General features: G+C 40.0%; 1 protein-coding gene across 1 annotated transcript in view; it reads right to left on the bottom strand.

The window, feature by feature from the left end:
• The window catches only part of bach2b (BTB and CNC homology 1, basic leucine zipper transcription factor 2b), a 73683-nt gene that overhangs the window by 9092 nt on the left and 37781 nt on the right, over positions 1-26810 (bottom strand). The window contains exons 2-3 of the mRNA XM_008312722.3: positions 16868-17122; positions 1214-2713 (exon numbers count right to left, since the gene is read on the bottom strand). Of these exons, the coding sequence (XP_008310944.1) occupies positions 1214-2713; positions 16868-17110 (1743 nt within the window). The 5' untranslated portion in view covers positions 17111-17122. The remainder of the gene's footprint in view (positions 1-1213; positions 2714-16867; positions 17123-26810) is intronic.

The following is a 26810-nucleotide window of genomic DNA, read 5'->3' as shown; positions in this document are numbered from 1 at the left end:
CCGGTGTCACTCATTTTTGTATGTTACATACTGTATAAGGATGAACTGGAACTAAAAATCAATTGAGTTTGATATCATCTGGTGCATAGCATTATGTAATTCTACTGTAATCAGCTCTGCAAGGAGTCAGACCTGTGCTCTGTAAAATGATTTTATAGGCATACCCTCAGGTGGGAAATCTGCTCATTTCATGTTATTACACCTGCACTATACGCTCCATCTGTGAATTAGTCCCTCGCTGATCTTTCCCAGATAAACAACAACAGTCGTCTGGTGCGCTACTTGGAGACCGCCCAGATGGATTAGGAGACGACGATTAGGAGGATTGGCTATTCATCCGTCACTGTCAGCACTGTCAACCTGCGCAACAGTTCTGTCATGAGACGGAGCTGAAAACCTCCTTCCTTTATTCACTCGCGATGCACAGCACTGCTGCTGTTGTAACGCAGTGGTTGTTATACAAACTCACTGGGTAGCTGGGTAGTACAGATGATTACTGACAGACATTTTGGAGGGTGACCGGATTACAAACTGACCATTGGGATTTATGGAGCGGGGTATATCCTAGATCAGGGTTGTCAAACATAGGGCCCGCAGGCCGAAATCGGCCCGCTAGGGGGTTCAATCCGGCCGTCTCGATGAATTTTGAAAGTGAAAAAAATAAAAACCACTTCATGTCCATGATGTTTCTTCAAATGGTACTACATTCATGTCTATGATGTTTCTTCAAATGGTACTACATTAAATATGAATATTTTTCAAGATACTTGTACTTCTTTGCATGAAAATAAAGAAGAAAACATGGACTCTCTTGTTTAGAGGTAGACGTGAGAAGGTCTAACCTAAAAGTATAGGTAAACGTGAGAAGGTCTAACCTAAAAGTATACGGATTTCTGCCGACTTTCAGCTAAGGCTACTTAACAAGCGAGACCTAGAAAATGCCATGTCCGAGTGTATTTGGGTTCACATGTTCACACTCGTGGCACAGATCTCCAACAGAGCATCAGGCAGATTAATAATATCAAAGCACATCTGTGCCCTTTGGTGGTGCTGTAAATCTTGTACTGAACACTCCTTTTTCAATTACATGACGATTTAATGACTACTAATGCAGACCCGGAGAGCGGGCCACCGCGATATAATTAGCCATGGTGGAATTGGAGTGTGATGTATCCTCGTGTGTTACATGCACGACACATTGTTTTACACTCACCTCTGGTCCCCGCTCCTGTACATGGCAGGATTCACTGTCTCCCTCTGAGAAAGACCCTGACTCGTCACTAGAGTTGGTGCCGTAGGACTGCTCACATTTGATCTTGGGCTGGACTTGATTAAAAAGGGCATCCCCTCCCACACTTTGCTCCTGCTGGTCCGCATTGAGGCACCGCGCCACGTTGGAACACGGCGAGGAGGAGAATTCGAACTGGGGCAGGCTACAGGGAGAGCCTCCGCTGCCGTCCTCTGCGTACGAGTACGAGGAACAGGAACTGGAAGTCCTGGTGCGTGTCTCACAAGGTGGCGAGCGTGGGCACACTTTGATTGGCACTGGGCAGCTGGTGTTGGGCCTTGGGCGGCATAGAATTGGAGGTTCGGTGGAGGTGGTGCTAGGGGAATAGTTCTGGGAGGTGGGGAGAGACTGGCTGGCTCCAGCCCACAGGCTCGTTGGCATGTGCTCAGAGAGCTCCATCTCCAAAGAGTTGCCACCAGGGTAAGAGTGAGCCGGGGTTCCCAGACGGTTGCAGGCCCCTGAGGAAAAAATGACACTGCGACGATCAAGCTCAACTTCCTGTTTGCAGACCCCATCACAGGAAGCGGACTTGAGGGACAACCCTGCGGGGTAACCGTCCAAGTCCTTTGGGGATGTAATAGACAGACCCAGCTCCCCAGGGAAAGGTCTGAAGTCTTTTTTATGATCTCCCTGAGAGGTTCCTTTTTCCTGGGGGCAAACGAGTCTGTTGGCTAATAGCTGCTGTGACGTGTTGGGCAGGCTGGGGAGCTCTATACCTTTTTTGAAGAGGACACGGAGGCAAGAAGGAGACTTGGTTCTCTTGGTTCTTTCCAGAGATATTGGGTTATCCATCTCCATAGCTGTCACACTGTCCTTATCCCTGACATCTTGCTCATCTCCTGACAGGCACAAAGAAATGGCTTCTTCCTCTGCCTGCGGTTCGACTTTGATCTGTGCCAAAGGCAGCCTGCCCTGACCCGGCACTGCCCCGCTAATGCTGCTCTCCTTTAATGTGCTTGGAAAACCTGAGGTACTGGTGTGTGAGGAGGTGTCATTATTGTGCTTGTTGCAAGCCCACTGGTATTTCCTGTACTTGGGGCACCGAGGCAGATCTGACACTCCGTGCCCGTCGAACTCCAGTCTGCCATCCGTGAAGTTACTTACTGGCCCGTCGTTGCAGGGGCGCCGGATAGAGGTAAGGGCATCGGCACATCGCCGCGCCCTGGGGGAAATTGGCTTTTCTGCCTCCGACTGCATATTCTCTTCTTCCGAGTTATTTGCCTCTGCAGCCACCTTGTGGTAGGACAACAATCCATCGTCCTCGCTGCGCAGCTGTGCCTCCAGAAAGCGAAAGCATGAGTCCTCGAGGTTGTGCATGCGCAGGAATTCAGCACAGCGTATGACCTCCTGGATGTTTTCTCTGCTGAGTAACAGCTTAGCAGTGTAGGCAAATTGCAACAATGGGGCAAATCCCCTGGCAGTGACCTGCAGAAAAAAAAGAGGGAAATTGCCAGCATTATCATCAGCACAGACATTGTTCAGAACATTCGGAGTGTGGTGAGATAACCCGACAGCTCCGGCGAACATAAACAAACACCACGAGTACCTGTTAATCCCCCTTATCGGGTCAGCGTAGAACGTTTTACAGTGTACAGCAGTAAACAAAAACCAGCGATGTGGGTATGTTAGCGGCTCACGTGCCAGTCCTACGGTTTAATGTAAACCGCTCACAGAGTGTGTTTAATTTATTTGATTGAGGGAAACATATCAAAGCAATTGGTTGGTTTTGCGATTTCCTCTGAGGACGTAGCTCTTATGTTCATGTTTACACAAATCTCTTTGTCTCTCTTTGTGTTTGTGTTGCACACCCTTAAAAGCAAGGACCGCATTACTGTACGGTAACATCTTTAATAACGCTTGTACTCTAAATATATAAATGACACATACAATGACAAACCTCAAGTTATTTTAGTGTTCACAAATCTCATGAAAGTGAGAGCTACTTCAAGGGTACTGAGTAATACGAAGAGCTACTTGTTTGATACAGATTTATAAGAATCAGTTCTGGGACATACGATAGCGGACACTCTTCTTACCATCCTCATTGCACCCATTTGAATATCATTGCAAGTGAATTCAAAAAGCACAGTAAGAGTACCATTTTTGACCCTCTTGTTGACTAGTATTACTTTTAGATCATACCCCACAGGTACCTTAAGTAGTCCACGGGGGCTAGTAGGTGGCCCCGGGCACCACATTGGCGACCCCTGCCCTACAGAGTGCATAGACACAGGGCAGACAAGAAGGTTGTAACATAGGTTTAAAATCAAATTCTTGTTTGATTCCTCAATCATTTACCTCAAAAAAAAAAACATCCCAGATATTTACCCCATGCTGTTTAACCCCGAGCCACGACAAAAACGAAAACGTCTTGACTTTCTAACGTGGCGTACCCTAGCCAATATTTGCCTCGATTTTTGTGTCAGTGCCCCGTGTCCTCGGGTCAAGTGCCTGTAAAGCCCTAATGGTTTGTAAGACTGCAGCTTATCCCTGTTGTGGCCATGTGGCACAGGATGATAGAGGGAAGCCTTCCATTTAGACTTAATGCCAGATAATTAGGTAAACTCCTGAGGCTGCAGAAGTCCAGACCTCCCTCTGCCACTCTTCTCACTAAGCACACAGACAAGAGAAAGGGAACCGCAGGAGTTGGCTGTAATTCGAAGCCCCTCTGCCGTCTAGAGAGATCAACATGAGGTTCACGCCGGGTTGCGTTCGTCAACCTTTTACTCCAGGGCCCGAACCCTGCAACCCGTTTTTCATTTCTAACAATGAAAAAAAAAAAACGTTACGATAAAGGACACTTAACACCGCTAAACCACACACAGTTATGACAGATAATGGCTGAACTTTTTCACTATAAAGCAATTTATATAGAGGTAGAATGACATAAAAGATTTTTTTTTTAACAAAACCAAGACTTACAAGGAAAAGAGATAAGCCCTTATTAGTGGTTTTTACGAGAACAGTGTTTAATGACTAGGGCCACACAGTGGTAAAGCGGTTTCCGGATGAGAGAAGATCATCAGTTGAAGCCTGCGTTGAAGTGTGGCATGTTCTCCCTTTGTGTAGAAGGGTTTTATTCAGGTGCACTGGTTTCCCTCCCACAGTTTAAAAAGCTACAGGTAAAGGATGCGGACACTCCAAATTGACTGTCGGTAGGGATGTAAGTGGAAATAGTAGTGCGCGGCTACATGTCAGGTGTATTTCTGTAGTCAGGGTATACCCAGCACTTGGCTAAGTACTGCTGGAATTGACTCTCCCCAGCTACACTGAATAGGATTAAGTGACAGAGAATGGATGGATGGATATTTACTGATTGTTCTGTTGTCTTCGCTAAGGGAACGGAGAAGATATATTACCCAGACTGAAATGCACCACAAGTTGCTAGAGTGCTCCTGCATTCTCTGCCAGACGGGAACAAAACAACAACAACAACAACAAAAAAAAAAACAAGTCGTTCCCTTAAAAACCATCACGTTTGGGTCTTTATACGTAGATAAACACATAAATGAAGCAGAATACAGACCTAAATAATAATAATGGCTGGAGGGCATCTGTGTAGCAAAAGGAAGGAACTGAGCAGATATACTATAAAAAAAACAACAAAAAATGCACTAGAGAAAAAAACCCAATTATTTTCACCTTATTGATTTCTCTATATTTATATTATTTATATTTACATTATCGAGAAATATATTTATATTTGGTGAAATAAAAAAAAAAACAAGCTAAAAACGAAGTAAAATATGTATCAATACGAATCGGGGGAAGGAATGAAACATGAATTTCTTTAGGGATTGTGAAGTGAAAGGCAATACAGTACACTGTATGTTACCAAAGTAAAACGTTTTTTTTATAGAGTAGGATGATGAGAACAGCCAGTTCCCCTTGGTTAAAACTTATTCACTTCAGTTTCAGGAACTTAGCAGACCTTGTTGGTGAGTTTTTACATTAATACCGAACAGGTCTCTGCAAGCTGGAGTACTTTAGCGCTTATTCTTCAGAGCGCAGGGTTTCGTTTAGGTCTAAAATATTTGCAATCATGTGTCATTTACCCGTGCTTGTCTTAACGTGTAAAGTCAAATAATCATTTGTTTTATCGTGGCAGGTTACGTCAGACTGTGGCGATAATTCAGTTCATAACAAGATTAAACAACAGCAAAAAAAAAAAAAAAAAAAAAAGACAGATTAACATGTGTAAATTGGTTTCAGTGTTACTGTGAGCGATGTGTACATGCAGTATTACTCACTTAACGCCAGATTTCAACAACACTGAAACAAAAAGGAAGAGGCGTAGTTCTCTCTCTCATATCACTAAATTTTACAGTATACAGTGAGCCCTCTCCTATCAGGGTAGTTACGTTCCAAGACCCAGTGCGACATGGGGAAAAATTGCAAAGTAGAGGCAAGCTAGTTATTATATTATTTACATATATATTTACCCTTTACGAACTTTTATCAACCCTCCCTAGACTGCATTACTCTTCTCCACACAATTAAAGTATATCCACAGTAGAGTTGTAGAATGGCGACGCAGAGTGAAGTGAACGAGAGAGTGGTCGACAGACAAGGGGAGATGCTGAGAGATGCTAGCATGCATGAGCCAATCAGCGTGAGGAACAGAAGAGCATGATCAATTAGCCAAATAGCCAAGAGTACACCGAGTACACGTTGCATTAGCCAGTAGTGTGCTGTGTACGATATTGTCCAGGTAAACAAAGCAACTAGCGATTGTTTGCAAATGCGCTTATCTCAATTTTAAAACGAGAATCCGCATTTTTAAGGCCAACATTTTTGTATCTTTTCTGTTAGTTTTTTTTTGCTATATTTCGGGATATAGCGACAATTTCACGAGATCGGATTTAAAAAAAAATCTGCGATGTACTGAGGGAGCGTAAGGAGAACCGCGATATAGAGAGGGAACCATAGGGAATCGTAGCGTAATTGATCATCTACAGGACATATGGTATCTTGGCAATCCAGGCTTTTAAGATTCATTTTAACCTTTGTAGATGTTAAAACCCTTTATTATGAATGTCACACATGAGGCTACAAGACAGTTTTTTTTTTTCAAATCAGTACAATGATTTTCAATATATTTTTCTATCTGTATAGCATATTCGAAAGGTTGAACGTCTGCCCTCACAGGCTGAAGTCTCCCAGTGTGGGTTCTATCTTAAGCACAGCGCGAGCTGTAGCTAATAAACACTCCATGTATCAATCATTGTGAAAAATATGGTGCCGGCTACATATTTCAAGATGGAAATTCTGTATATGTGTGCACCTGCCAGCGCTTGAGTAGACACATCTGTATGTGTGTGTGTGTGTGTGTGTGTGTGTGTGGTGGATATGTGCTTTGTGTGATGTATTTGGGGGGAGGGTAGAGGCTTTGACCGGCTGCTCTACTGATGAGCACAGCACATCTACTACACCACTGCAGCAGCACATTTCTGTACACGTTGCAGTAATGAATTCCTTGAATCAGAATCAGTTTTTTTTTTTTTTGCGAAACTGAACAATGCTTTGCTGTTTCGTGTTATTTCATTACGATTCTGTTTCTGCATGAATCGGATGTCAACGGTGAATAGTGTTTTTTTTTTGCGTCCGCACGAAGGGGCGTGTCTGCGATTGGATTTTTAAAATATTATTACTACCGAATATCCATCAGTAAAGCCATCAGTAAAAACCCTATTATATTACTACTATTATATTACTTCGTTAATATGTAGCATAAATCAATTAATATGGTGTTATCTTTATTACGGGTCACAAATAATGTCAAGACGCATTTACGTAAAGAGGTTAGGTGTCAATCATGAGTTAAATACATTTAAAAAGAACAATTACGTTTGTTTATTGCAATTCCATTCACAGCAATAGATAAGGAGGAACAATAGGCCAATCGTTGAGCAACTGTGGTGCAATAAAAACCTGGCAACTTTACAGTACCGGTGACAATAATCAACACTGTCGCCTTTAATTAGCTCTTATTGATTGGTTGTGTGGTTCTTTACAGTCTATTTTCCTCTAAATGGAATTATAAAAAAAAAAAATTACAAAATTTTAAAGGACATTACAAATGGAGTGAGATGTGACCTAAATGGAGATGTTTTTTGGAAATTGATTATTTACAGTCTGCGGGATACTCAGGTTCATTCATGTTTTGCGATTAGCGTTGATAATTTAATTAGCATCCATTCAATTCCATTGATAATACCGCACACAGATCTCAAAAAAGTGCCACTGGCCACACACGTGCAACAAACGCTGACGCACAAATTCGCCCCTGCGGGCAGTAGTAGCTTATAAGTCCGGCTTCATCCAAGGGCCGCTGATAAACAGCTACGCTGCTGGAGGAAAAAGTGCTGAGCATACCAGGGATCTATTTTCAGCTAGTATCAGCAGCTGCTGCCTAGCGGGAGCACATCTTTATGTGTGCCCTGTACCATATGTGATTACTCCACTGTTGCAAACAGCACAGCAGCATAATGAAGGAAATTGTACAGGGAATGACACAGGGTGGAGACAAGGATGGTCGTACATACTTGGGCACTGTGGTCGGACCATTGAGTTTCATGAAAGTAAGCAAAAAAAAAAAAAAAAAGGGGGTAATGAGGGGGATACAGAAAATTGCACCCGGTCATTAGGTGACCACCGTGATTTGGACTACATCAGCTGTTAGGAGCAAAACAAAAAAAAGTAATTCATCAACATGACAGATAGAGCAGGGGGTGGGGTCAAACATACGGCCCGCGGTCCAAAACCGGCCCGCCAGGGAGTACACTCTGGCCCATTTAAAGAATTTTGAAAGTGAAAAAATGCACATTTCATGTTCGTGATGTTTGGTCAAATTATCTGGCCCATTTAAAGAATTCTAAAAGTGAAAAAATGCACACTTCATGTTCGTGATGTTTGGTCAAATTATAGTTGATTTGATATGAATATTTTCTCTTATAGCGGTACTTATTTAGTTGAAAACAAAGGGTAAAACATGACTTATTATTATTTATTGGTAATTTTGTTATATTTGTACTAGTCTGGCCTACGGCTTTTGACACAAGTATTTATCAGGAGAAGACAAACAATGTAGGGCGGGAAGTGATCAACAACAATCTCCAACACTGACTTCTAGGAACACGTTGCTCATTGGTTGAAAATAAACAAAAAAAACACCTCTTCCTCTTCTTGCACATGGCACTCTTGTTTTATTGGCCTTTTACCATCGTAGAGGAGAGGCCTCATTTATGCAAATTAGCTTCAGTGGACTTCGGTGGAAGTCATGCATGCTAATAGAGACACATCAAAGCATGACAACGCAGCGCTCTCACGCTAACATAATCTCCATTGGACAAAGACGCCAGCGCTCTAACATGAGATGTGCTGAGTAACCTGACATTAACCCTTGTGATCAAGACAAACAAACAGTAAGGAGACCAATGTAAATAATAATAGATGCAGTACCGTGTACTGTCACGTTGTCACTCTGGGGGTTAAGCTGTTCTCCTGGAGGAGATGACAGGAAATGTTCAGGGACAAAGGACAGCCACTATACTGAAAAGGCTCTCATACGGAAGAGTAAGAGACTGACAAAGAAAGACTAGACCAGGCAAGGGCAAACTGAGGCGCGGGGGCCGGATGCGGCCCGCCAAACTATACCCACGTTTATAAATGTAACTTCATGAAAGAGTTTGTTTAAGTTTCCGATGATGATAATTAGGTTGTACTTGTTTAATTTATAAACAATTTGCAACAATAACTTAAATACGAATTTAGGGCAAAATAATTATTCTAGTAACTAGATTGGCTTATTCATACTCATAATAGACGTGGCGGACCAAATTTGGCTCGCGGGCCTTGAGTTTGACATGTGTGACCTAGCATTATTTTTTGGCATTATGTAATGTTCAATATATTGTTTTCTTGGTTACATCCATAAGCATGGGAGTCAAGGTGAAAAATTGGAACACAACTATGAACTATCCTGGTTCCCCTCTGGCTAAAACTCTCCCGAACACACTAGAATGAACTGAAACGGCACGTCACTGCAGACACTGGCCCAAAGCATCTGTCACCAGGGCACTCTGTTTTGCTCTCACTCGTGGGCGAGAACATGACATACCCTAACTGTGAATATAAGCAGTCTCACAGAAATATTAAGAGTAGTGAAGGCGCCCGTGTAAGTGTCACCTGCAATGGCATTAGAAACCTAAGACGTTCCTGGTACTCAGATGTGAGCAGGTTAAGCTCCCCCCGACTGCAGATTAAATCAGACAGTGTACATACTAATCCTCCGCCAGTGAAGCTCTAAGTACACACCAGACACTTGGGAGGACATGACCCCGCCTTTATGCTACTAAAGACACAACAAGATTGAGTAGTTTGAGACTAGGCGTGTATCTACGCTAACACTTTATGTCATGTGTCACAGATCTCTCTAATCTCTCTACTGTACAGGGGTGTCCACACCCTTTTTTTGGCTTTGGAGCTAGCATTCAAATGACAAGGTTAAAATGGTCTACCTACACTGATAATATTAAGTATATATTTACGCACATAATCCTAATATGTTTTTATATATATATTTATGATAGGTTGAGGTACTTAATTAATAAGTGTTTATTTAATGCATGTAGCTTAATGGTACAATGCCATTCATTAATATATACAATCATAAATATTTATGTATATATGTTCATCTACAGCATATACATATATATTTATATGTGTATACATATAAATGTATACGTATATATGTAAACATACATATACATACATGTATACATAATGTATATACATATATAAATAAATATATGTATATAAATTCATATATATATATTCATTATATATGTAGGTATCTATATTTATATATACATATTACATAAATATACATATTTAAGTATATATATTTATTTATATATGTATACATGTATGTGTGTGTATATATATATATGCTATACTTACTAATTTAGTCCAAGAGAGTTCATCTAAAATAGGATGTCATCGATAGTTCGAATTTTAAATTTGTATTTCAATTACTCATGTTCTAGACATTGCTCGTGTTAGCAGATCACAATCTACTTATTGGGCACCCCAACTGTACAGTAATGACTTTAAACACGGAAATCTCCCTGCAGGCTGTTGCCCAACTGGCTGCTTGTTCTAGGTGCTTATGTAGCAGGCTCTCTCTCACACTCAAGACAAAAACTCAACATCTTGACGGTCAGCTTACACGATCAGATGTGACCTTGCGTTGGCAGCAAAAGAGAGACCCCCTGCTGGAGAAAGGGGGAGGGTTGGGTATTAGTGCCAGTACACCCACCGCACCATCGCACTACTCTCTTTCACAGCCTACTCGTGTACTGCTACCCAGCCCCCATCTTTAAGGAAGGCAGGGCTCTGTCGCCGAGTCCTTCCTCCTAACCATCTGTCTAATAGTCTCTATGTGCTGTGATGTCTCTGCCAAGCACTTGGCCCGTCAGTCGAGACCTACGTTTGATTAACCAGCATTCTAGTCGTCCATCGATCATCCGCTGTTTGACCTGCAGCGCATCTTTATGTGGTTGGATATTAATTATCAACACGAAAGCAACGCCACAAGACTAATAAATATATATTGAATAAAACAAAAACGTTTGTATTCTCGATAACTTTTAGTCCTAAGAGGGAGGGGTTAAGTCAGAAGTGGGCAAACTTTTTGACTCACGGGCTACAATTGTCCTAAAATTGAACAGGGGGGCCGGGTCAGGAGCAGGTAGATGGGGCGTTCGTGTGAACTAAGATAAATGACATGTAAAAGTCATGCATAAAGGCTAAAATGCTTTTACCATTTCCTACGCCATCTATTGGGGAAACGTGGGTATTGCAGGAAAAAGGCAGAAGAATAATGATAGAAATAAATTATATAATTTGGAACAGTTTGGCGGGCCGCATTACAAAAGCTGAACGGCCCGCATCCGGCCCCCGGGCCTTAGTTTGCCCATGCCTATATTACATTATTATTCAGGTCATTATTCAGGTAGTCGAAGGCAAACTGCATGAAAACAGTAGTGTGCTGAATTTATTCTGCAACCACCCAGTGGAAGTGTATTGGGGTTTTCCACAAATATATGTGCATATTTGCAAATCAATACAAAATATAATATATCTGGCTTTATCTGGTGTCCATATTTAACGAGCTCTTTTTCAACAGTAGACTAAGTCTATAGTGTACTACCAAATGATTTGGGAGTCTGTCTCTTTAAGGACAACCTGTGGATAAACAGTAATTAAAAAGAACAGAAAAGAAAAAAAACAACCCCAAATGTTCCTTTTTTGTTTTCTTGTGGAGATAAAAAAAAAATTGTTTTCCATGGCTCATGCCTTGAGGAAAAACCAGACAAATAGGTGGTTTGAGGTCCGTGGTCTGCAGGATTCTGCTGAATCACAGTGCTGTCCTGTCCTTTTTTTCCAACATGTAAATCAAAAGCCAGTGAGCTACGATCTATAACAGCCCTACAGTGGTCAGGATTGAGTTTTGAGTCAAACTACACTAGCGACAACATTCCCACAGCACCGCCTCGCATCATTCATTTTGACGATTTGATCAATTCAACAAAGTCTTAGTTTATCTTAGGAGTAGTTTATCAGATGACTAGAAGAAATTTATAGTTGTACGATTCGTTTTGTCAATGTTCTTCTACGACCAATAGCACCACTTAATAATAATAATAATAATATTTTATTACAGTTAGTAAAATACAATGTTATTTGCATTGGCGAAGGAGCAACTTCAACTCAAACCATTGTTTTTGTTACTGCACGTATTGTTCAAAGTACTGACATTTCAAAATACCCTCCTGTGTGAATGATTGCATCAACAACAGGGATTCCTCAAATTAAACTACACCAATGTGTAGTTCAGGGAGCCCGATCACGGAACCTTTAAATGTTTATGTGGCCCATAACCGTTTATGGTCCCACGTAGAGCTTAAACTGACTAATAAATCATACAAGAGCCAAAATCTTTTTGAGGTGAGCAGCAGCCAGTTAGTGAAGGATCCAGGTGTAGGTGTACCGTGCTTTTTTGTACTTAAATGCATGAAATGTTTATTGTGGAAGACAGGTATTTACTGGGATTTATTTACTGAGATTGACTGCTGAATACAGGTCGAGCCAGTCAGAGGCAAGTGGTCTGCTTTGGCAATCACTGAACTGATTTGATTTGATTTTGATAGATAGATTGATCACTCGATCGCTCGATAGATAGATAGAAAGATGGATAGCTCGATCGCTAGATGGATAGATAAATCGCTCAAGAGATAGATCGATCGATCACTTGATAGATAGATCGATCGCTCGATAGATAGATCGATCGCTCGATAGATAGATCGATCGCTCAATAGATAGATAGATAGATAGATCGCACGATAGATAGATCGCTCGCTCGATAGCAAGATCGATCGCTTGATAGATAGATCGATCACTCAATAGATAGATAGATAGATGACTTGATAGATAGCAAGATCGATCGCTTGATAGATAGATCGATCGCTCAATAGATAGATAGATCGATTGCTCGATAGCAAGATCGATCGCTCAATAGATAGATAGATAGATAGATAGCTATATCGCTCAATAGATAGATAGGTTGCTCGATAGATAGGTCGATCGCTTGATAGCAAGATCGATCGCTTGATAGATAGATAGATCGATAGATAGATCAATCGCTTGATAGATAGATAGAGTCCCTCAGAAGATTTCTTACAGAAATTAAGGATACTGATAAGCAGTAGCCCCTCAGTATTTTAACATTCTTAGATCTGGGCCCCTCTAACACCCTGGTTTTCTCTGCATCCTAACTTGAGGGGAATGATAAGAGTGGTGGAAGGGTGTCTCTTTTGTCCTTATGGTTTCTATTGTGAAAACTAATGTCATCAATAAAGAGGTGTTGACATACATCGACGAGAACTTGAAGATTTCGGCACGCTTTTACAAAAACAAACGTGCTGAGCAGTGATGTTTTATAAATCTTATGGCATGTAGATATAAATATAAAATCACTGTTCCATTTTTTATCAGCTATTTGTATTGCTCCAGGGAAAGCATCCTTACAGAGCGAAAAAAAAACAGCATCGTCGCCCAGCACGCGCGCACACACGGGCGCATGTACGCGCACGCACATACACACTTAGAGGACAGCATGGCTGTGATGTAAAAAAAAAACAAAACAATTGTCTCGTTCTCATGACGCGATGGCTAACAAAGCCCCTGATTAAACCGGCCTCCCCACTGCAGGCTCGGGTCACATTAGATATAAATGATGTCACTCACCCTCGCCGGCCCAGGCTATACCGGGGGATGGCGAGGCCACAAGAGGGGGCTGATGAAGGTGGTGGGGGTGGGGGTGGAGGTCGTCTTTGTTTCACATTTCATCTGCACTAACCTCCCCCCTCTGTTGCAGTGGCAGCTTTGCTGCTTCCTTTGTTACATACACTGAAGGCAGCAGCCTCCCCCCCCCCCCCCCACATAGGAATATGCCCACTCTAGCATCAGGGAGAACGCAACATTCAGACATGCAGAGATGCGTCAGCATGCTTGAATAAGCGAGCGTACAGCCAAGGGCGGCAGTGGACCTTACAAAAAAAGCCACATCAGTGAAACCACACTCCTCGGTGCTTCGCCTGTGACTTGTGTCTAGACAGTCAGAGAGTCACGATGCACTACCTGCTAAACAGAGTGGAAGACGCTTATTCATGTAAAAGAAAAAATTCCACCTACAGTCTCTGCCGGTGAAGCCACTGACTAATCTGCTGCGAGACACACTGCTGTCCTTCACTTCAGATCACTGTGAATATTTCCATATATATAACTGTATAGAGCGAGCTAAGATTAGCAGTTTTGCTTTAGTAAAGAGTTCAGCACAGCCACCACATGACTACATCATTTAGATCAGATGCGTCCGCACTTTTTTTTTTCTGGCTCGCCAGCTACTATTCCAATGACCGGGCTAAAGTGATATATGTACATTGAAAAGTACATTAAATATATATTTACGCAAACTAAAAATAAATTATACGAACATCATATGCTGGGGTGCTAGTTATACACACATATATACACCCAAACATATATATACATACAGTATATACATATATACACATGTATACACACACATATATACACGTATATATATATATATATACATATATACCCAAAAATATATATATACATGCAGTATATACATATATACACATGTATACACACACATATATACACATATATACACACGAATATATATATATATATACATATATACCCAAAAATATATATATACATACAGTATATACATATATACACATGTATACACACACATATATACACATATATACACACATATATATATGCATATATACATACATATATACACAAAAATATATATATACATGCAGTATATACATATATACACATATATACACACATATATACATACATATATATACATATACACACATATATATACATATATACATACATATATACATATATACACACACACATATACGTACATACATACAAACACACACTCACACACACATATATATATATATTTGAAACTGTATATGCCTTTTATTTCGTTAATAACTATGGACCTTAATTGAACAGGGCTCCATCCACGCCGTCAACGTAGCATAAATATAGTTTTCTGGTGATGTACAGTAAATGTCACTTTAATTCATCCATTTTACCGCCCGTTATCCTGTTAAGGTGCCTTTTTACTCAGTCGATGCATGGTGGATTGTTATGACACAATGCTTTTACTGTGTATTATCACTGAGCTCGAATGACAACTGAACCTTTATTTTCATTTAGTAAACCATTTTTGCAAAGAGGCAAATCAATGCGGCAGGGTTGTACAACAGCAACCGGCGATTCCGTAAAATATGCCCATCACAAATTTGTTTAGTCATCTTTTTTTGAAGTTGTTCGACCGAACAAGGGGAGTTAAAGAAGAACGACGTTTTGCTAAATCCTGACCGGTGTTAACTCACTCTCTCCCTTTCTCCTGCAGATTAAAGTGACTGCCTTTGAAAGACGTCACTTTCCACACTCCATCTCGCACCTGAAACACACTCACTCACCCATGCATTATTCATACGCAACGCACATCAATGAAAGGCTGGCTGCTTTGTGCCTCCTGTAGCTAATCTCCGCCGTCATTCTTTGAGTTAGGAGTAATAAAAAAAAACACAGAAAGAAACGGTGATGCTTATTTTACATCACATGGGAAAATGACAGCGGCTTTTTTTTTTCCTTCAGTGAGTGCAACAACAAAGTCATTTGACAGACGCTGATTTATTAATGCACGCTGGCCCAGCAAGGACCCACAACTCCCTGGCACATGCGGGATGTGGCCCACTTTCTACAGGGGCTGATGTATGTACGCATGTGCCCGTGCATGTCACAGGGAGCCCTTTCATCATGTGTGAAGCGGAGGTGTTCTGATATATCTCAGTTAAAAGCGAGGTGAGTAAAAAGACTGAGCAGCGTCGTGGAACCTGACGAGCTCGGAGCCCGGGGTGGCGTCAATCTGTGAAGTGTTATCTAGCCTCGCTGCAGACAATATCAGCATCTGACAGGTGCTAATTGGCAATCACAGTGCTATACGTTCAGTCACGCATTTTTCTTACACCCCTACAGCCGTCCTTTATCTTTTGGAGAATTGCAAAACAGAAGTTGACAAAAAAGCGCTAAAAATAAGCCCAACATGTGATGGCGTAAAAGTAACTAATCTTTGAAACGAAAAAAAAAAAAAAGTCATACGTAGACCGTAGAATAATTAGCGAATTTAGTTTTTGAAATTAGTAGGAGTATTAGTTTTATCAATAGTAGTATAAAAAATGTGATGGTGCAGATATGTATAAACACATCAGTCAGTTTAACCGTTAATTGTTCAGGTGAGCAATACATGAAGCACAGCTATACAGAATATATGTTCACAGAGGGTACATTTAGGCAAGTGAAGTCGGAGCGGTATAATATTTTAGTGTTAACTCACCTCAAAAACCTCGAAAAGTATAACAATACCTTGATACCTTAGTATATAAATATTTATATAATTAATATATAAAAATATATAAAAACATTATATATATAACAAATATATGTATATATATTACAAATATATAAAATGTATATTTATATATTTACACATATATTTGTCTATATACATGTGTTTGTATACACATATTTGTCTATATACATGTGTTTGTATACACATATGTATATATGTGTTCATATATCTATATGCTAGATATCATATAACATATAGATATATAAATATATAGAATATATATATATATATAGAATATATAGAATAGAATATATAGAATAGAATAATATATACATATATTTATATATGTATGTATATATTTATGTATATATGTGTATATATATGTACATATATCTGGTGTGTATATATATATGTATATATACATATGTATATATATATATATATATATACACACACACACACACACATATATATACAAATATATATACACATATATTGATACACATCAACACTATGCTCGATGAACGTACCTCTTCGGGAAGGCTAACGACCAAGTCATTTTCCGCCTGCCCCACCAAGGCCTGTAGGAAGTACTCGCTGCAGGCGGCCAGCACGGCCCGGTGCCCACGGAACTCCTTGCCCTCCGCCAGGACAGTCACATCGCACAGGATATCCTGCTTCCGCTGGTCGTTCAGGCAGAGGAGGATATTAGTACAATGAACTGTCGACTCATACACATACATGGGGGCTTCAGGCTTCACATCCACGGACATTCCGCTCACGCCCTGAAAACAGAAAACAGAACAGAAGCTTAAAGCCGAGTCCAATGAGCGCAGACATGGCCTGCCGCTGCTGCTGCTGCTGACACACACATTATCACTCTGCACGCCACGTACGATGCAGTTATTTACACAAGGCCCTCGATGCAGACAGACTTCCTTCTTCCAGGATGATGTCATCAACAGACTAGCTAGCACTTCCAGTCTAAATATACCTCCGCTAAATCGATGCAAATGGACTGGGTTCTGTTTTCATTCATGACCTAACCTTGCACTTACTGTCGCAGAACTCTTGGCTTACATTTCAGGGTTTTTTTACGTAACGACAATCAGTGCTGTAAACGTAACATTATGCAGAATATATAGAATAGAATAATATATACACACATATATATACATATATTTATGTATGTATGTGTATATATGTGCATATATATGTGTGTATATAATTCAGATTTATTTTGTTTATGCTGCTGTGCAAAGTCATGCACAAGAGGGCAACCTCTCGAATAAAAAAAAAAAATTCAAAAATATAATAATTATAAAATAGTATATTTTTACATAATCTAAGAAAAACAAACCGATCAAAGTCTACCTTTTATTAACAATACAGCTACTTTGCAACCGCAGGTAAAAGTGGCCCAGATCACCCATATGTGACGCACATCTGTTGTTTTTTTTGTGTGAGCAGCACAGGCCCGACCCAGACCACATCATCTGTGCATGGAGGTCACATCAGGGACAAAGGCTTTTTACACTGGAGAAAAAAAAAAAAAAAATCTGATCTCAGCCTGCAGTGTGAACAGAGACGTTCACTGTTTAAACCATGATTACCATACAGTCTAACAGCCAAGATAAAGCGAGGTCGCCCCAGTGTCGGAGTGTGGGTCTTCCCTCGGACTGAACTTGGAAAAAAGATGCAATCTGGTTCTAATTTTTTATTTTTTTATTATTATAAACTTGTTAGAGATATGTTACTTTTTCAGGACTGCAGTATTTTCTTTACGGTAAGGGTATCAAACATAAGGCCCGCGGGCCAAAACCGACGTTCAATCCTGCTCAATTGTTGAATTTTGAAAACAAAATAATACACAAACTCTTCATGTTCAGGATATTGTTTACACATAAAATCAAATAATATTGCATTGAATATAAATACATGCAAAGAAGTACAAGTATATTAGAAAATATTCATATTTAATGAAATATAATTTATAAAAACATCATAGACATAAGGTGTTTGTGCATTTTTTTTCACTTTCAAAAAGTGAAAAAAAAAAACCTTTTTTTCACTTTTTACACTTAGGTCAAAACTAGGGGTGTCAAACATATGGCCCGTGGGCCAAAACTGGCCCGCTAGGGTTTTCAGTACGGCCTGCTTGTTGCTTTTTGAAAAAAAATAAAAAAATACACAAACACCACATGTTCAATATTGTTTTGTAAAATTATATTTCATTAAATATGAATTAATAATAATAAATATTTTCTCAAGCCGGCCGGATTGAACCTTCTAGCGGGCCAATTTTGGCCTGCGGGCCGTATGTTTGACACCCCTGACTTACAGTGTACCGTCTGTGTTATGAATTGGGGAAGTAGCTACTGCTTCAATTCAATGTTGACAATATCAGAAGCAAGAGGAAATGAGGAGGCGGAGCTAACACGTACAGAGTAAAGCAAATATTACAGGATATGTCTCGGAGATATTATATCTTTTCGTCGTTAAGAATTCTTTAAGTGGATGTGATTACCGCTGCCACACGTTATGGCCTCAGAATAGATGGTGTGAATGTCTGTATTTACAGTGACACAGTGGTGTAACCTCATTATGCAGGTGGAAGCAACTCTCTTTAACTTAGTGTAAAATAGTCTTCCTGAAGTGTAAATGGAAAAAAAAAAAAGGAAGTGAGAGTTGTTTTTTTAAAATTTAAATTAATTCATGAGATTTTATGCACATTCTGAATTCCTATTTTTTTTCTATTGGGGAATATAGTCTTACACTAACAAAAAAAAAATCCCATCATGAATAATTGTTTGACAAATAAGTGCTATAATACACACGATACAACTGTAATCTATTACTGTTGGATACTTTTATACTGGTTATTTATGAATCTGCCAATACACCCAAGATCATTTTTTAGAGTTATTTCTGCTGAGTTTCGCTGGAGCTCGGCACTGTGATTCAACTAAGAAAAATGTCATGAAAGACCTCAAAAAAGAAAAAAAACTCAAGTTGTTCACATCTGGAAAACATCCAGTGAGAATCCGTTCTGATCAAAAGCCCAGAGTGGAAGAGAGGGGAAAAAGGGCGTGATGCGACGTACTAGTGCGTGTAAACCAGATAAATTATGCCACTGACTGAGCAAACGCACGACCTTCTATTGACCCCAGTCCCACCGACCTCCGTAATCTAACTCGCGGCGACATCCGACGCAAGGCAAGTGAATTCTTTCAGCTCCGAGACTAGCGCGAGAGAGGTCAACGTTCTGTCTGCGATCAAAAAACGGCTTCAAAAGTCCTTTAATATCACTCCGTTCTAATTGTTTATGTGCGACGGCGTGATTGCGACTGCTGATGCATCTGCTGCTTGCTAGTGCAGCTCACTCACAGTGTGGCGCAGGGGTGGGTTGGGGGGGGTGCGGGGGGGGCAGCTGTGGAACAACTGTGTCAGTCCAGACTTATGCTGTGGTGGTTCTGCCTTGTTCAAATCTTGTGGGGTTTGCTCATTTCACCGTACGTTTCTCAGTCGGCTTCCTCAGATAATGACCTGTCTTCCAAGAATAATGTTTCCAGATGCGGTTGCGAGGTTCGGCGCAACCCAAACATGCTATTTCTACTCTTCACTTTTGGACTTCAAGGTTTTGTTGCAGTGGTAAGGAAAATGCAAGGATGACACAAACACACTGGCAACACACGCGAGCATATTTTTGTCAAAAACACACGACCGGACAGGCGTAGCCACATTTCCAGATACACGTCTTAACACAGCAGGCAACAGTGGGTGGACTGGAAATGCCGATTATAAAAAAAAAAAAATCCGCTCCGCACGAATATTCTGCTATTTAAAGGGTTGTTTTAACTGTGAGAAGCAGCAAAGATTTACTGTATGTTGATGATGACTCGCTCTCTCTCTCTGGAAGATGTGATCAATCAAATGTTACAGCCCGACGTAGGACATTTTCCTCTGTTGAATTTCTGCACAACAGTTAATGACAGTGGTTACATTTTCTACTGTGGGAATTATCACAACCTAATATATTTTTTTGTTGCCGTGTTTGTTCCCTTATAAATTTATGGCATTCGGTATTCTCCAAGACTGTCAGTATGGTTGTTGCATAATTTACAGAGTTGAAGTCCATGTATGCAACAGTGTGTGCAACATGTCTGTATGTATATATATATGTAAATATACGTATATAAATATATATATTTATATATATTTATTTATATATGTGTGTCGATATACATATATATATATATATATGTATATCGACACACATATATAAATAAATATATATAAATATATATATTTATATATATTTATTTATATATGTGTGTCGATATACATATATATATATATATATGTATATCGACACACATATATAAATAAATATATATAAATATATATATTTATATATATTTATTTATATATGTGTGTCGATATACATATATATATACCTACAGATATGTATGTACATACATATATTTATATATACATATACACATACATACATTTTTTTAACAATGGTATTGTGGCAAGAATATACGTAATAATAACATTGGTGTTCCAGCAGTTGCACCGACAGTCTATATGTGCCATGTTTGTTCCTTATATATGTATGGCATTCTCCAAGACTGTCAATATGGTTGTTGCGTAATTTATACAGTTACAGTATGTGTGTGTATATGTAAATATATGTATGTATATATAAATTGACATATATTTATATATATGTATTTATATATGTGTGTGTCGATACACATATATACCTACATATATACGTACATACATACATTTACATATACACATATATGTGGTATATATGTAGTATTTTTAATATTGAGCATTTTCTCAGTGATGGCATTTTGGCAAGAATATACGTGTGATAATATTAGCATTAAGTGTTGCAGTGTCTATATGTGTATGTACTGCATTTTTTTTCTTTTCTTAGCACCTTTAGTGATTTCACCACAGTTGAGATTCTTGTGGGGACGGTGAGACAGATCTTTAAACCTCAAATTAGGCACCTCATATGAATTTTCATGCTTCAGTTTATCATAAAAGCAAACGGTAGCGATCACTTACAGAGGGGGGAAAAAAAAAAGACATTAGAGAGATGAGGAGAACAAGCAGCGGGAGCCTGAGTCAGCACTGGCCTGACACTCATATTAATGTGGTCTTGGTGTGGGGAATTTAATGAGTGACAGAGTATCATAATGTGCTCACTGGTGTGATGCGCCTTCCTCCACCCCCCTTCACTGGGCCTCAGCAGAACGACGTGAAGGATGTGTGGAAGGAAGAGGCGGAGCGGGGGCCATGACAGATTAAAAACATGTATAATGTAGAGAAGTCAGACAATATTAAATATTGTCTGACTTCTCTACATTATACATTTGTGAATTTCTGCAGCGTCAGCAGTTGAGTCATGATGTAAAAAAAAAACAAACAAAACCCCAAAACTCATTATCTGTAATTCTCTTTCATTTAACACCTAATGACACTAAAAGTGATGATATGGAGGCTTCCTGTTTTTTTTTTTCTCTCTGCTTCTGGCAAAATGCGATTACAATCACCTCTGCAAGTACCGAGGACTTTGATGTGGCACTTTGCAGCTGAGCATGTTGAAAAGCAGAAGCGTAATCCCAAAACTGGCTGCAATTGACAGGAAAATGCATCTACAACCCTTTTAAATTCTATCACCGTACTGAGAAAACTACACTAAGGTGAATTCTGTGAAAGGAAATGCGTGTTTTATTTGATTTTGATTTGATTTTTTCTCTCTCAATAAAAACCATAACATGTTTAATTAAACAACTTAACTCAAAGGGCTTGCAAATTCAATTGATATCCCATCTCAATTTTACGAATTTACACTTCGGTCAAAAACTAGGGGTGTCAAACATATGGCCCGTGGGCCAAAACTGGCCCGCTAGGGTGTTCAATACGGCCTGCTTGTTGCTTGGAAAAATTAAATTTAATTATATTAAATAATAAATATCTAATATACTTGTACTTCTTTGCATGAAACCAATATGATTGTACTGGTCCGGCCCACTTCACATCTCATTGGGTTGAATCTGGCCCATGAACCAAAATGAGTTTGATGCTAGATATGGTGTATCAAAGTAGTCACTAAACTTTTAGCCTCTGTCTTTGTTGGATTTGCAACAAAAAAATGTAAAAAAAATGAATAAAAAATGTTGACCAGTAATATATCCCATGACTATTGTTATTTTTTTCACCTGCGTTTATACCATACATGAACATTATGAAGACGATGTCAGCAACACACTAACTTAGAGGTTTGAATTTGAACTGGATTTGTTGGATAAGTCGACCAAAACCATGCAACCAACTCTCTGCGCTGCTACAGTCAGCTATCATGACAGTCAGAGGCAGACCTTTTTGAACATCGTGTCACTGGGTAAAATTAGGGGGTTGGGGGGGGGGGGCGGGGGGGGGGCTGTCGGACGACTATAATTAAACCGAATAGGAACACGGTTTTAATTGGAATTATCAAATTAAACCACAGCGGCTAATGTCCTTGGACCCGCACGAGGAGGCATGACGTCAGTGCTAATGGTTGGGTTACGGTTCCTTTATATATACAATGGGGGAAATAAGTATTGAACGCATTAACTTTTTTGTCATTACATTTATTTCCAAAGATGCAATTCATGTGACATTTCTTCCAGACACTGGTATTAACTCAAATAATCCACACATTAAAAGAAATCACAACATTCAAGTCCATATATAATGAATATGTGGAATTAAGTGCAATAACACAGGAAAAAAGTATTGAACACACTATCTGAGACTCGTTTAATACTTTGTGGAGAAGCCTTTGTTTGCAATGACAGCTTCCAGACGCTTCTTGTATGTATTAACTAATCGCCCACACTGCTCAGGTGTGATTTTTGCCCATTCCTCCGTACAGATTGTCTTTAAATCTTGAATATTCTTTGGTGCCCTCTGGTGAACCCTTTTCTTTAGTTCTTTCCACAAATGTTCAATCGGATTTAAGTCAGGTGATTGACTGGGCCATTCTAACACATTGATTTTCTTTTTTTTAAACCATTCGAGAGTCAACTTGGCCGTGTGCTTCGGATCGTTGTCCTGTTGAAAGGTCCAGCCATGTCTCATCTTCATCATCCTGGTGGATGGCAGCAGGTTTTATATATACTGTAGATGCATGGATATATGTATATACACATACATATATATAAATACATACTATATATATATACAATATATACACACATGTATGCATATATATGCATACACAGACACATATATCTATGTATATACATTCGTTAACTTGCACTGTTTCTTAAACCTTCGTCAAACTAATTTTTAAGTCTTTTTAACCTGGTTAACTTCAGTTATCACTTAGATCTGGTTTCATCCTTCCTCTGTTGACCACCCCGGGACACTAGGTGAGCGGCACGTGCAGCCACAGAGGCATTAACAGTCAGGTGAAATGCAAGTGCTGCAGTAAAAGGATGCATACATCTTGAAGAGTTGTGCTGCTTTTTTAGAACGCTTCGGTGTCACGTTCCCGGCACGGTCGATTATTTTGTTTGCACAACAACCGTCAGGCCTTGCTGTGTGGTTTTACTGATGTGGAAAGAAGGGATCTGAAGCTGAGCTGCTGAACTCCTCAGACAGACACTTCTTACAGCCTCTAGTTGCCATGACATTACAAGGAGACGCATTAGCCCTTCCTTAGTCTTTGTGGAAGAAGAAAAACAAAAACAATCAAGAAAAGTATTAAGTTCTCAGTTCTTTTTTTTGACTTTTTTTTTTGTTTTTGACTGTTGAATGCTTCAAAATCCCTAATTTCACGTGTGAGGTAGAGGTAGATTGACCTGCATATATATTAGAACAGTCCTAATACCAGAACTCTAGTTGCAAAGATACCCAATCTGCAGTAATCAAGCATTTTTTTTCTTAACTTTTTTATGTAAAAAGCTGTAGTTTCAAGTTATTTATAAACGCTAAACGGACAGAACTCGCGAGAAAAGGCGTTCACTTTTAATATGTTCCTAACGGAGTGCTGTGTTTCATACGTGATGTGCAAGAACTGCACGGGTCAGCGGAAACGTGTTAATGGTTCATTATGTGCCTTGAATGGGGGGGGATCAGGCTGAGGCATTGATTAAACTGGGATTACTTTATCTTGGCTGTAATAGAAAATGCAAATGAGGATGGATTCAGACACAGAGCTGTTAACTTCAAATGTCTCCCCGGCTGTTACGCAACCACACCGTCTCCCTTCTTTTTAACCCGTTGTCCTCAGTCAATCTTCCATCAATTCTGTGAAGGATCGCGACACTACAGTGAAAGAAACTACCTGAAACTGACCACCCGGAGAAAAATCTACACCACCCTGTGGCCAGACTTGTCATCGTATCAGCTAATATAAACTAAAAAACAAACAAACAAACAAACCAGATTAAACTTACTTGTTTTGGATGATTGGCTGATATCTGTAATGGAGTTCCTGCCTGTGGCTTGACACAGCTCTCTAACCTGTTTGGTTTTTTTGTCAAGGTTGCGAAACCTGCTAAATGTGCGGTAAATGTGTCATCAGGACAGCTGTTTTTTTTTGATCTTGCAAAAAAAAAAGAAGACCTTTTCTAATGACCTAGTCAGGTATTCCTGTGCAACTCTTTTTGTGTCGCTGACAGAAGTGCGACATTCGCCTACACAACTCCCCTTCAATCAAAAACAGCAACGTCCTAATGCAAGGAACCTAACGTAACAACATTAAAAACACAAGAAGAGAATTGAAGGGTGTCCAAGCTGTTGGATTAAAACCTAATTTTTATTGAGATATGATAAAAAAAAAAAAAAGCTCGGTAGTTTGAGGGCTTTCCGCTTGAACCACAACAGCTTTGCTGACATTTATGGCAGAACTTCTCAATCTCCAAATCGGTGATGAGACAAAGAGCTTTTCAGAAGGTCACAGTGGGTTGATAATATTGATTGTAAGATAATGTATGCAAGACAGGCATCTCTCAGCCACAAGGTGATGCTCATGCGGCTGATTAAAAGCGAAAAGTAAACGGGTAGTTTTTTTTTGGCGGGGGAATATGCTGATGAAAGATTTTATTTTATATTTCTGGTAGTTTGATAGTATAACACTACTGCTAGTTTTCACAGTATTAAATATGAGGTAAATAGGCAGAACACAGTAGAATCTGTTGGCATTCTCACAACAGAAACACGCTGCGGTGACACCTGGTTGATAAGAGTCCTTATGCTCAAGTTCATCCAGAAATGGATCGAGCGCTCTTTGCTACAGAACCAAAAAATCAATACCGTCTCAGTGTGCAGCGATCCCATGACTGAGGCAGAGACAGCGCAGCATCAATCTATCGACACAAAGAGTTTATCATGCACTGCAAGATTTAAGCGGATTCAAAAAAAAAAGGTAAAACCGCACTGTGTCTAATCAACGTGTGTGAACTGATACCGTGCCTCCTCTTGACGTCATTGATACAACATCCTTACCAGACCGGGTGTGACCACGTGCTGAGGTGAGAAAAAAAAAAAAAAAAAAAAAAAACGAAAAAAAGATGCAGACCATCTCAGGGTCTGCTCCTGCTGCTGACGCTGATGGATGGCACCGACCGAGGGAGCGAGCAACTCATCCACTCAGGTCAGGATGCACTTGTAGTGCACTCCGCAGACCTGCATGTACGCGCAGACCGCCCTAATTAACACCAAAGCTTCTTCATTGCCTGGCAATGAAAAGGTTCAGGCGATGACCCCCCCGGTCACGCGAATCGATGCTCCAACATTTAACTCTTCAGAAGGAACAATTAGTCAGCAGTGCACACTGCAGAACAAACCTTCAAAGACAGCTTCTGCATCGACATCAGGGAAATATCAAGTCAGAAAGACGCGCCTTCGACCAAAAGATGTGAAGCGGAAAATGTGGGAACGTACATTTGGCTCGCTCGTGGCCCGGGTGTTTTCAGGGCACATTTTTTTCAACCCTAGAAGTCTGATGTCACCGAGGCGCCTTGCAACAGCATATCTAAGACACAGTGACTCTATACATACACCCGTCCTACTGAACAATCCTTAGACGCACAACCTAAGCAAATAGCCTTTTTTTTATATATGTTGCACAAAATACCTAAAAATCCCATCAGGAGACGACAGCGATCACTTATGTTGCACCAAACTTAGACGTTTGGGACCAAACGTTGCTGAGTGCACCACGCCACAGACGCAGTTGAAATTGAAGCAGTGAAATCATCAGCTGTTAACATATGGCCGGTATTACCTCAGAAAGGCACAAGCAGAGATCCAGTCATCTTGTTATTCCAGTCTTTGCTTTGACAACTTTCTAATGTCTCTCACTGTAGGTTACTGACAGGATCTAGCCTATCAGTGTCTGTGGGTGGTGAGTATGACTGAGCAAGTGAGGTATGTGTGAGTGAGTGTGTGTGTGTGTGT

The sequence above is a fragment of the Cynoglossus semilaevis genome, chromosome 7, assembly GCF_000523025.1.
Source record: "Cynoglossus semilaevis isolate Cse_v1.0 chromosome 7, Cse_v1.0, whole genome shotgun sequence".
Lineage (NCBI taxonomy): Eukaryota > Metazoa > Chordata > Actinopteri > Pleuronectiformes > Cynoglossidae > Cynoglossus > Cynoglossus semilaevis.
Note: the sequence above shows the minus strand (reverse complement) of the source record. Positions and strands in the feature narration are given on the sequence as shown.